The 12,614-nt window shown below is 42.7% G+C and overlaps 1 protein-coding gene across 1 annotated transcript in view; it reads left to right on the forward strand.

Annotated features, from left to right (window-relative positions):
- myo10l1 (myosin X, like 1) overlaps positions 1-12,614 on the forward strand; it is a 50,604-nt gene extending 37,990 nt beyond the window's left edge. Inside the window, exons 22-43 of the mRNA XM_085391584.1 lie at positions 51-157; positions 239-506; positions 575-1,408; positions 1,591-1,714; positions 1,884-2,022; positions 2,585-2,689; positions 2,994-3,089; positions 3,193-3,286; positions 3,508-3,563; positions 4,441-4,583; positions 4,860-5,054; positions 5,295-5,452; positions 5,544-5,664; positions 6,121-6,269; positions 6,380-6,528; positions 6,626-6,833; positions 7,165-7,301; positions 7,400-7,523; positions 10,176-10,529; positions 10,733-10,909; positions 10,998-11,189; positions 11,299-12,614. Of these exons, the coding sequence (XP_085247710.1) occupies positions 51-157; positions 239-506; positions 575-1,408; positions 1,591-1,714; positions 1,884-2,022; positions 2,585-2,689; positions 2,994-3,089; positions 3,193-3,286; positions 3,508-3,563; positions 4,441-4,583; positions 4,860-5,054; positions 5,295-5,452; positions 5,544-5,664; positions 6,121-6,269; positions 6,380-6,528; positions 6,626-6,833; positions 7,165-7,301; positions 7,400-7,523; positions 10,176-10,529; positions 10,733-10,909; positions 10,998-11,189; positions 11,299-11,403 (4,035 nt within the window). The 3' untranslated portion in view covers positions 11,404-12,614. The remainder of the gene's footprint in view (positions 1-50; positions 158-238; positions 507-574; positions 1,409-1,590; positions 1,715-1,883; positions 2,023-2,584; positions 2,690-2,993; positions 3,090-3,192; positions 3,287-3,507; positions 3,564-4,440; positions 4,584-4,859; positions 5,055-5,294; positions 5,453-5,543; positions 5,665-6,120; positions 6,270-6,379; positions 6,529-6,625; positions 6,834-7,164; positions 7,302-7,399; positions 7,524-10,175; positions 10,530-10,732; positions 10,910-10,997; positions 11,190-11,298) is intronic.

A 12,614-nucleotide genomic window follows, 5' to 3' on the forward strand; every position in this document is an offset into this window, starting at 1 on the left:
GGTTGTTTAACAGGCTGGCTATAAACTGTTGTCACCTCTTTGTTTTGCAGGTGTTCATGAAGGAGTCTTTGGAGCAGCGTTTAGAGAAAGACAGAGATGAAGTCCGCCGCCAAGCCGCCATGATAATCCGAGCCCACCTACTCACTTTTTCTGCTAAGTAAGAATCTTGTGACGTGAAGTCATGTTTTTGGGACCAGTTATGTTTGTTGCTTTGAATTTTGTGTTATTCGATCCACAGGAAGCACTTCAAACGTGCACGTGCCAGCGTCGTCACCCTCCAGAAACACTTACGAAGGCACATCCAACGCAAACGGTTTGTGAAGCAGCGCAAGGCAGCGGTGGTGCTGCAGAAACACCGACGAGGTCAGGTGGCGCGTGCTCACGTTCGAAAACTGAGAGGGGTGAAGAAGAAGAAGGAAGAAGAGCAAAAGACGAAGGAGGAAGAGGAGAAGGAGAAAACGCTGGGCGAAGGGGAGACGGAGGAAGCGGAGGGAGCAGATGCAAAGGTAAAGCCGTCAGAAGCATCTTCACTGGCATTAATGGGAGTGTTTTAACCCTTTCGTCTGCTCTTTAGGATGAAACTCGCCAAATGGAGGAGATCCTGCAGCTCGAGAGAGAGATTGAGCGCTTGCAGAAGAAGAGGGAGGATGAAGTGTCGCAGCTCTGTGAGTCGTCCAAGCAGGAGCTGCAGCTGCGCCGGGACGCTGAGCTCAAGCGGATGAAAAAGGAGGCATCGCGCAAGGCCACGGAGCTCATCGACCTCCTGAACTTTGGAGGCGTTGATCCCTCACTGGGAGCAGTCGGGGCTAAGCCCGCTGCAGAGGTGAAAGCTCCAAAAGGTGCCAGCACCACCAGAGGAGCATCCAAAGAAGAGGATGTAGACGAAGGCTTTCATGCTGAGGAGGAGTGTATCCCCTTGCCTGACTTCCCTCCCCCTGCTGAGACAAATGCTCCTGTGGATCAGGAAATATTTGCCCAACTCCCTCCTCCACCACCTGCCTTTGCAGAGGGAACAGTGCCCCCTGTACCACCTCCTCCGCCCCCCCTTCCATCAGACAGCATGCTTGCGGGTGGAATTCCTCCTCCACCTCCCCTCCCTCCACCCGGAGATGGCACCACTGTGCCTCCACCACCGCCTCCACCAGGAGAGGAGGAGAAGAAAGAGCCAGAAAGGAAAGTGAGCATGGTGGAGAGCCTCGTAGATGGCGAGGAGCCGATCTACAGCATGCCGGCCGACACAGAATCAGATTACGACCAAGAAGAGGAAGAGGGGTCAGTCACCGCCGGAGACGACAGCTCCGTGTCGGGAAGCAACCGAGGGAGCGCGGCTGTGGCGGACGAGGAACACCCCAGGAAGTCGACCTGCACCAACGCCAGCGTCGAGTCCTACAGAGGCAGCTCTGACTCTGTGAGGACACACACTTACACGCATCCTCACAAGCGTGCACGCAGATATGTATGAGCAGCTAGAGTATACAGTGCATTTTAACTCATTGTAATAAACTGTTAGCGTGCTATCTCATTATGGAATAAAAGTAATTATTATTAAAAGCATAAGCAGGTCACTAACGTTCTTGTGTCATGTTGCAGTATGCGGACAGTGATGATGAACATGATGGCATGATGGACACTGATGAAGAAGTGACAAATGGCAGGGTGACTTTGCTCAATGGAAATGGGCCACCATATTTCCACGGCTACCTATACATGAAGGGTATAGATGTTTTTCTTTGTAGAGCTGGTGTTTCTGATCTATTTCTGTAGCACTTGCATTATTAAATATAGCAGATAATCATAGCTCTGCTCTTTCAGTGTGGGCACCAAATCCTATCCACTAGACCTTTTTTTTTAATTGACTATGTCTCCCAATTGTGCTCCCTCAGCTGGTCTCATGATCCCATGGAGGAGGCGCTGGTGCGTGTTAAAGGACGAGACCTTCATGTGGTTCCGGTCCAAACAAGAGTCTCTGAAGTCAGGCTGGCTCTACAAGAAAGGAGGAGGACTGTCCACTCTGTCACGGAGGTTGTTGTAGTTATTACTGAGCGAAGCCTGCATGCTTTGCAAATAAAAGCACTATTACAGCTCAGCGCAATCTGATGATGTGATGATTTTTACAAAGCTGTTCAGAAAATGTCAACAAGATGGGTCTGTGAGATCCTACCACACTGCCAAGCAGAAGATCTTAAAATGTAACTGAATGTTTCATATTTCCTCATAATTCTATAAAAGGTGAAGTATAATACAGTATGACAGCTTCATGTAACACCACAGTGTTTGTTAGCTTGATTTATTTAAATGTAAATAGCTTAAAAGTCACAGATTTATTGAATCCGCATGAATGGGTTAATTTGTCTGTAGTTCTGAATGCCGTTGAGTATTTGTGTAACTATAGGGATTAAACCCCCTGCAGGAGTTCACTACAATACATTAAAGCCAATGTATTAAGCTTTTAGTGGTTCTTCAATTAGTTGGTAATTGATTCTTTTTGGGGAAAGAGATGTAGTTGTGATCTTGTTAAATAGAAAGGTTGAGAGGGCAATATTAAGCTTATGAAGAGTGCTCATAGTGTCTTATTTCTCTGCAGGAATTGGAAGATGCGCTGGTTTGTTCTGAGGGACAGTAAGCTAATGTACTACGACAACGACAGTGAGGAGAAACTCAAGGGAACCATCGACATCCGAGCAGCCAAGTAAGATTTCTGACAAACCCCACCACCAGAAAATCACACAAAGTTTTCTTCACTATTTGTCTAGAGTTGTGTGGCTAGCAAAACTCAAGAAAAAACAAACAGAAAATCACAAGCAAATACAGAAACATGTTTCAAGCAGACCAGATCATAATGGAAATTTACTGATTTAAAATGTGTTGTATGCAGCTCGGGCATGTTCTTCAGCTTCTCGCTGGATCAATGGAAATTTCCTCTTGATTTCTGGTCCACTGGTCCAGACAGAACCTGAATTTCTCAAACGAGTGTCCTTTTTATGACTTCATAGGGAGATTGTGGATAACCATGAAAAGGAGAACGCTCTGAACATTGTGACAGATGAGAGGACATACCAAGTGTTCGCAGAGTCGCCTGAGGATGCGAGGTATGACGTAGACTTGACCATAGACTGCTAATAATAAAAACAAGCACCTATCCCTGTCTGATTTCATAGCTTTAACATGATGGCATCCTCTTCGTCTGTGCAGTGGGTGGTTCAACGTGCTCAGTAAGGTGCGAGTGTGCACTCCCGAGCAGCTGCTGGAGATGTCCCATGAACAGGCCAACCCCAAAAATGCTGTGGTCAGTCTTTTAAAAACACGAATCAGTAAATTCCTCTGATCTGAAAATATTCTTCCCACAAAATGTGCATGTTCGATAGCTTGTAATTGGTTGTAGGTGATTATTGTTTTAATGGTTTTCTTATCGAAAACGATACAGATAAGGTTGTGAACAGTCACGAGTTGGATTGGTTTATTAAGACAAATAGTTCAGTTTGAACAATGCTCTCCTTTCTCATTCAGGGAACTCTTGATGTGGGATTGATTGACTCCGTTTGTGCATCAGACAACCCTGATCGGTAAGTTTGATCAGCTAGAAAAGAAGCTGATGTTCTCCTCATATGCAGAAGAAGAAGAAATTCTCTCTCTGGTTGGAGTATGAATGAAGAACTTAGTAGAAAAGAATGACGAGCAACTTTATACAAGACCTGAGACTTACTTTAGTGCCAAGATCAGCACTAAAGAAATGCAATGCAGCCACAGGTGCTTGTTTTGCACCATGTGGCTGCAAAACAAACCCAAATCATCACCCCTCCAAAACCAAGCTTGACAGTTATTATGAGGTGTTTCTCCTGATTTGCTGTGATTGGTTTTCACCGAGCGTGCCACTGTGCATTATCTACAAACACTCCACTTTAGTCTCATCTGTCCAAAGGACTTTGTTCTTGTTGTGTGTTCAGATGTAACTGTGGAAACCTAAGCCATACTGTTATGTTCTTTTTAGAAAGAAAGAGGCTTGTTCAGTCTTCTTCTAATTGTGCTGTCATGAAATTTAACATTTAGCATGATAACTGAGGTCTGTAGAGTGTTAATTTTTGCAGTTTATGTGCACATTGCTTTATCTGAGCTTGAGATGAAGTCGCTCGCGGGAAGACTGGCATCGGTCTTGAATGTTTTCCACTTGAAATCTTTCTCACTGTAGCACCATGGTTTCCAAATTGTTTGGAAATCAATGTTTGCCTACTCAGACTGACTGGCAGCAACAGTTCTATCTCTGAGATAAATGCTGATATTTTTCCTCTGTGGCATCATGTCAATACCTGAATGGTCCATATGAGAAACCTGGCAGAATTTCTCACTATATTGAGGTGGTCACGCTTGCTGATCATCAATTGGTCAAGTGCATTTTGTTAGCAACACCTGGCTGCTACTTACCCTCATAGTTCATGTTTTCAGGCCAAACTCTTTCGTCATCATTACGGCCAATCGTGTGATCCACTGCAACAGCGACACACCAGAGGAGATGCATCACTGGATCAGTCTGCTGCAGAAACCCAAAGGAGATGCCAGGATAGATGGACAGGAGTTCCTTGTCAGAGGTGAGGGTTTTGGATATTTTCAAACTTATAGATGCAACTCTGTGCTTTCTATATTTTATTACTTTTTTTTTTTTTACTTTTGGGAATATTTTAAGCAAGAAAATATTGGGCCATTTATAGATGTTAGAACTATACGCATTATCTGTATTTAATTTTCGCTAAAAACACCATACTGTCATTTTTAAAACAGTATATCTTCAACGTAAAGGTTTAGGTATCACAATATTTTCTACATTCTTTTTCCTCTTGTTGCCTCCCTCTCCTCTCCATCTTCAGGGTGGCTCCAAAAGGAGATGAAGACAAATGCCAAGAGCACCTCCCTTAAGCTGAAGAAGCGCTGGTTTGTTTTAACCCACAACTCCCTGGATTACTACAAGAGCTCAGAGAAAAACTCCTCCAAGATGGGAACTCTGGTCCTTAACTCCCTCTGTTCTGTCATTCAGCCGGATGAACGAGTGCACAGGGAGACAGGTGAGCAGAGAGAAATGAAAGGAACGGGAAAGAAGGGCACATTTAATCAGGGATTATACTTACGAGGTTAGGGATATATGCCGGTGTCTCAGTTTACAATTATAGACTTGATAAATGTACCAGTACCCTGGTTTTATTGAATTAGATTAAAAGGATTTATTGCACAACTCTCATAAAACTTAATCACGATGTTAGTAGAAATAATTTTATTGGATTTAACCCACCCTCTTTTTTTTACAGGCTACTGGAACATCATCGTGTACGGGAGGAAGCATTCCTACCGTCTTTATACTAAGATGCTGAATGAAGCCATGAGGTGGACAGCTGCTATACAGGGAGTCATAGACAGCAAGACCCCAATAGAAACACCAACTCTGCAGCTCATCAGAGACATCAAGGTAAGACGCTCACATAGACAGAGTAAATTCAAATTCATCAGCAGATGTGTGTCTTTAAGATGATTTTTTTTACACCATTGTGTCTTCTCAGGAAAATAGTGTGAACCCAGAAATAGTGGAGCAGATGTACAGGAGGAACCCCATCCTCAGATACACACAGCATCCTCTGCATGCGCCTCTACTGCCCCTCCCTTACGGAGAGGTCACCAGCTGTGAGTGAAATAGAGAAACCTCTTACGCTCCCAACTTCCTGTTTCATAGGAAATTAAAGAGGCCAAAAAAACCCACTCAAAAAAGTGTAAAATGGAGTAAAAGTTCTGTCATAGGGTGAAAAACTGGGTATACCCAGGAGGGGTCGCCAGCAGATCACAGGACTAACATAGAGCTAGACAAGGACAAGCTCACAGATCCACAGCCAGAGCTAGTTTAGAGTTGTCATTAAATTTAACAAGCATTTCTCTGGACTGTGATAACAATTGGTGTCCACAAACAGGAGCTTCAGAAGGGAACCTGCACGGGCAGCCACAGGGAGAACATGCAGACAACATGTTTAACACTTTAAAATGCTGACATTGGCACAACAGTCATCCTTTAATGTAATCTTTCTTGATGTTACTGTTCTCATCTTTAGCCTAATTGATTACCTACGTGTTTTTTTCTCCGTGCAGTACAAAGGCAGCAGGGTTACGCCAGTCTGCAGGATGAGGCCGTGCGAGTTTTCAACTCACTACAGGAGATGGAGACACTGGCAGACACGGTGCCCATCATTCAGGGCATCCTGCAGACGTGTCAGGACCTGCGCCCTCTCAGGGATGAGGTACTTTTGTATATTTACTTTCAGAATAAAACTTGAATATTTTATTTCCCATAGAATATTCTTTCAGTTTTCCAGCTGTTTACACTCTGATAAAAATCTTTCCCCCACAGGTTTATTGCCAGGTGATCAAGCAGACCAATCATGTGCCTCAGCCTAACAGTCCAGCCAATCGTGCACACTGGCATCTGCTCACCTGCATGAGCTGCACCTTCCTACCCAGTCGAGCCATCCTCAGATACCTCCGCTTCCACCTCAAGAGGTGAGCGTCTGCATTAGGGATAGCATTTCCCTCACAAAGCATCCATAAAATGCATGCGTGTAAATGTGTTGTGTATATTTGTGTATTTGTAACTCAGGATACGTGAGCGTTATCCAGGCACGGAGATTGAGCGGTATGCCACCTTCATTGGAGAATCCCTGAAGAAGACCAAAACTCGTGAGTTTGTTCCCTCTCAGGAGGAGATCGCCGCCCTGCTGCTGAGGCAGGAGATGAGCACTACTGTCTACTGCCATGGAGGAGGTTCCTGCAAGATCTCCATCAACTCACACACCACTGCTGGAGAGGTGCATAAACACAATAGATACACAAACATATTTCTCTTTGAAATGCATTATTTAAAATGCACACCTGTAAGATAAAGTTAGAAGTGTATTCATTTTACACTTGTATTGAGTGTAATGATCCATCACTCACACCTATATCTGGAGACTTGCAGTCGCATTAGCTCATCTTAAACATAAAAGAACAAAAATTAACCTTGAATAGAAGGAGAAAGCTGAGGCTGGGTGCATGTGATTTGCAAGTGATCTTTGAATTATTTGAAAAACCCTTTCAAGATGAAATAAATCAGCTTCAATGGGAATACTAAACGCCGTCTGAATGTTGTTACTGCAGGTTGTAGAGAAGCTGATCAGAGGTCTGGCCATGGAGGAAAGCAAGAATTTGTTTTCTCTGTTTGAGCACAACAGCTTCACAGACCGAGCTCTGGAGAGCAGAGTGATTGTGGCAGATGTTCTGGCCAAGTTCGAGAGGTATCCGAGTCTTTGTGAACAAACACTGCCGTCCATTTAACCGTGTCTTTGTTGTACACTTTGCAGTAACGCATGGCATGTTTTCCTTTATTTTTCAGACTGGCAGGCAGTGAAGAAGAGGAGGAGGAAGGAGAATGGAAACTCTACTTTAAACTGTACTGTTTCTTGGATGTAGAGAGCATGCCCAAAGAGGGAGTGGAGTTTGCTTTCATGTTTGAACAGGTGAGATTTACTCTAATTATTATGTTTAGCTCAAAGTGATAACCTAAATGCTGACACAAGAAGAAGCAGGTGAGACCAAAAAAGGTGAGCTTTAAAAAACATTGCTGAAGAAGAACAGAAGGTAGATCAGGCATGAGTAAAAAACTCTAAAGGATGTCCGAAAGAAAACAAGGAAATCTTATTTGTATAGCACTTTTAAAACCAAAATGCTTTAGAATAAAATTAATGAAATTTTCATAAAGTTTAATCCTACACACATTCACAATATTTCTACATAATAACACAACAGCAGCCTGTCTTCCAGAGTTCCAGAGATTAGCAGCTTCTAGAAGCTTCTCAAAAGTTATTAAGAAATAAACCTTAATAATCTTGAGTCAGTGTGGGTGTCTCGGGTTGGTGTCAAGGTTGACCCAAATCCACAAGAAGAAGTTCAGCAAGTGACAGACAACAATGTCTATAAATCGAAGCAGGAGGAAACATAAAGAGGCAAAAGAGAACAAACAGAGAACAAAAAGCACAACAGGGCAGAAAAATAAGGCAACCTGAGGCTTCAAATATACTGGTGACTACAGTTAACTAAAAGTGATCTAACAACTAAAACTAACTAAACAAAAATAAAAACTAGACTTTAAAAAAACCAAAACGATCTGAAACAGTTTTGTATCCATCCATCCGCTTCTGTTTATCCTTTTCGGGGTCGCGGGGGGCACTGGAGCCTATCCCAGCTGTCTTAGGGCGAGAGGCAGGGTACACACTGGACAGGTCACCAGTCTGTCGCAGGGCTAACACATAGAGACAGACAACCAATCGGACTCACATTCACTCCTATGTGTAATTTAGTGTTTCCAATTAACCTAACCCCACTAACTGCATGTCTTTGGACTGTGGGAGGAAGCTGGAGTACCCAGAGAGAACCCACGTAAACACGGGAAACATGCAGACTCCACACAGAAAGACCCCAGCCTGATGGTAGAATTGAACTCAGGAATTCTTGCTGTGACGCAACAGTGCTAACCACCGTGTCACTGTAAAATAAAAATATAGATGAAATATCGCTAATTTTAGTATTTGTTAGCTTAGCAAAATTGTTATTACAGGTTGCCTGATGTATCTGTTTATTCAGACTCTGGATATCAACAAGACTCTAAATCAACTGCTATGAAAAAGTTCTGTGTTTTTATTGTAATATATTTACTGATTTTCCTAAATCTTGCCTTTGACATATGTCCACCATACAATGATAATTAAAAAGACCAAAACTTACACTGAAACTAATAAACCTAACCATTCTCAAACAATAAAAACTAAACCGAAACAAGAAAATCCACTCAGCAAACTAACTGAAAGTACACTGTACTTAAAAAGTCAAAATGAAATAAGAATAAAAACTAATTAGAAAAAAGTAAACTGCAATAATTCTTCTGGGGATTAATCTGGTCACAGCAACACAGCTGGAGAAAATAAGGAACAGGTGAAACAAATGAATGATACCAAAACATGGGAAGTAAAACTTCAAACATCAAACACAGGAGTGAACTAAATACCAGAGTAAAACAGGAAGTGAGCAGGGCACAGAGACGGCCACTTAACATGGGAACACAGGTGAGGCAGGAATAAACTGAAAGCATGAAATGATATGAATCACCAAAAACAGAAACCAGATAGTGAGCAAGAACACAAATAAGAAAACTTAAACAGAAGAAAGAAAAACTGGACTCATGATATAACAAATCTAAGTTAAAGCAACAACTCTACAGTAGGCAAACATTACTCATAAACCCAAACCATGCGATAACTAAAGATTCAGATGAAACAAAAAACATTGATCCAAAAAGAAACTAAGAAAACTCAAAATCCTGCGTCAGGGACCCAGTCATGTATGTAGGTTCAAGACCATTTAGGCCTTTAAACACAAACAGTGCCACTTTATACTGGATGTTTCTGTAAATTTTGGAATAACTAATAGATGATAGATAATTGACTAACTCCAGTGTACAGTGAAGAAAAAGATAATAACATCATCCTCCTAAGATAATAAGATAGTTCTGAGCTGGAAGAAACTGCTCTTGACCCCAACATTTCTTTGTTAAATTTCAAATTAATGTCCCAAGATTATCCCAATGTTTTTAACATGAATGAAAGGAATTAAAAAGCCCTTAAAATGTCTTATTTAACCTCTTAATTCGTAATCGTGCCAAATTATATGACCTCTGTTGTGGTTTAGCTGTAAGAAACTGTGTGACATCAAGTAGTTTTTATATCTAAAAGCTCCTTGAATGAAGAACAAAGCCATAATAATCTCAAAGGAGTAAAAACCAGAAACCAAAACTAATTAATGTTGACACCTGACAACAATCAAAATCTAAGTCTGGGTTAAACAAACTGGGGAACGATACACAGATAAATCAACGAGGACCTAAAGATTGTAAGTAAAACGAGGCTTTCCTACATGAACGATGTAGGGGTGGCTGTTGACTCGCTGGTTCTCTGGCATGAATGTATGACTAGGTGTATTCATTTTTAGTAAGATTACAAAAGCAGTATTTGAACGCAATTCCAATTGAGCCTGATATTTTCTCTTCCTGCTGAAGATGTGATCCAGTCAGGAAATATAAGTGTCAGAAATGCAGACTGTCTTGCTCTCTCTCCCAGGCGCACGAATCTTTGATAAGTGGTCACTTCCCGGCCTCGGAGGAAACGCTGCAGCACCTGGCCGCTTTACGTCTTCAGTATCTCCACGGTGATGGGGCAGGTCGAGCCGGGTGGAGCCTGGGGAGCGTCTACCCAATTGGACGTCTGCGCAACCGCATTTTGCACTCCACCAAACCGGGTGTGGGGGTCACAGGTGGAGCTGGAGGGGCTGGAGGTGTTGGAGCTGTAGATGGAAAAGGCGTGGCAGTAGGACAAGGTGGTGTCGGGCCCTGCGTAGAGAAACGAAAGACTCCGAGCTTCCTGGATGGCACCCTTAGGAGAAGTTTCAAGACTGGTTCACTGAAGAAGCAGAAGGTCAGTGATGGAGGAAAAAGTAGCTTTTCATTAAAGTTAAAGAAAATATAGCTACTTCATTTTAAAATTCTACTTTGCAAAAGTGATTTGTACAATTCTGCATCTTAAGTTCACTGAAATCCGTCTCCTGCTATACTAAATAATAAATGAATAAATAAATAAATATACACATGATAGTTCGGAGGATTCGCTGATTGTTTCAGATGGAGGATGAGCAAATGCTTGAGATGTGGGTGAAGGAGGAGACGTCTGCAACACGGACCAGCGTGCTCGAGAAGTGGACTCGTCTGCAGGGCATGCCGCAGCATCAGGCCATGCTGAAATACATGAGCATCATTAAGGAGTGGCCAGGATATGGCTCCACCCTATTTGATGTGGAGGTGAGGAAAAACGCTCAGAAGATCAATTTTGGAGCTTTGTACAAATAAATTTGATCTGCTTCTTTTCCCTTCTCTCTTCTCTTGCTAGTGTAAAGAGGGAGGTTTCCCTCATGATCTGTGGCTGGGTGTGAGCGCTGACAACGTGTCTGTGTATAAACGAGGAGAACCCAAACCGCTCGAGACCTTCCAGTACGAACACATCACCTTCTTCGGAGCGTCACAGCCCTGCACCTACAAGATCATCGTGGATGAGAGAGAGATGTACTTTGAGACTCCACTGGTGAGAGCTCATCATTCGTTGTCTAATCACCCCCCCTCAGCGTATTTTCTCAGCGTAGGATTTGATACCTCTTATCTAGGATGTACTAATCTCCTTTTTCACATTTTAGGTCGGCGAGATCACCAAGATTATGCGGGCCTACATCAACATGATGGTGAAGAAACGCTGCAGCATCATGTCTGTGTCCAGTGTTGCCAGTGCCTGGGTCAGGTGATCTCTCCCAGCCAGTCAAAGCTCTTCGTTCATCCATCTAGTGACACCAGACGCCTTGGCTCCTTGCATTGGTTGGTTGTGTTTTATAAAGGGCAGTCGCACCAACCAGCTCAACCTCCCACGTTGAATCATGAGCAGGGAATGAGCATCAATTACAAAAATGGGGAAAAAGTGGACACAGAAGCCAAATGCACACTCAACTGGCCTGGAGATCTATTAATAACGTAACATGAAATAGCATGAAAAAAAAAACTGTTTTGGGGGGCTGTCCCATCAAATACATAACCCTCAGCAGTAGTCCTGCATGTAGATGTTCAAGCACACACCAAACTCTCCGTTTTTGGACAAATTCAGAAACAACAAGCACAAAGCAGCCACCCAGTCCCAGTCAGCCCCAGGTGGCTCCTCCAACCTCCATTGCACTGCCAGACAGAAGAAAGCCACACTTTCTCAGTTTTGTTAGTTTCTATCTCACTTCTCCTCTAATTTCCGAGTCTCTCTCTTTCTCTTTATATATCCTCACTCTTTGTTTGCGGTCGCTGTTAAGTTAAAATGCTAAATTCTTGTTCTTGCTTGCTTTCTCTGTCTGTTATCGATAATATCAGCTCTGTCACGTCTGAGGAAAAGGACTCAGTGATTCGTCACCAAACAACATAGTGTTCACCTGCTCACTCGTCAGCGCCACTGTGTGGCCACAAGAAGAAAACTCAGCCAAAGGAAGCGGCTTTAAGTATTTAAAAAAAAAAATCCTATAAATATTCCAGAGAAGAAAGATTTACTTTGGATGCTCTCCAAAGTATGTGCATGGCTACGAGCCTCACTTGGCTCTGCAAGAACAATATCCAGAACAATGGCCAGAAAACCCCCCAACAAACTTTTCCCTATTTATGTCTACATGTCACACAAGCTGGATAAATGTGTATATTCGCCTACGTGCACACATAAACTGAACAAACATGTATCATTTTGTATCGTATATCACACATTATAATAAGAATTATTGTTACATTTTTGGTGGCCGCTGCACTGTACAGTATATAAATGCCATACTAAATGCAATGTGACACCTGCCATGTAAGATACATGCAAGTGATTGGTGTTAATAATGACCACTGTATGTCTGAATATGATGCCAATACTGTACACTGGCTGTGCCATTAATGTGACTCACAGAGAAGTAAGAGTAAGATAAAAAAAAAAAAAAAAAGGAAA

This window comes from Rhamphochromis longiceps, linkage group LG19 (assembly GCF_057381845.1).
Source record: "Rhamphochromis longiceps isolate RC_006_pf linkage group LG19, R_longiceps_female_GT1.1, whole genome shotgun sequence".
Lineage (NCBI taxonomy): Eukaryota > Metazoa > Chordata > Actinopteri > Cichliformes > Cichlidae > Rhamphochromis > Rhamphochromis longiceps.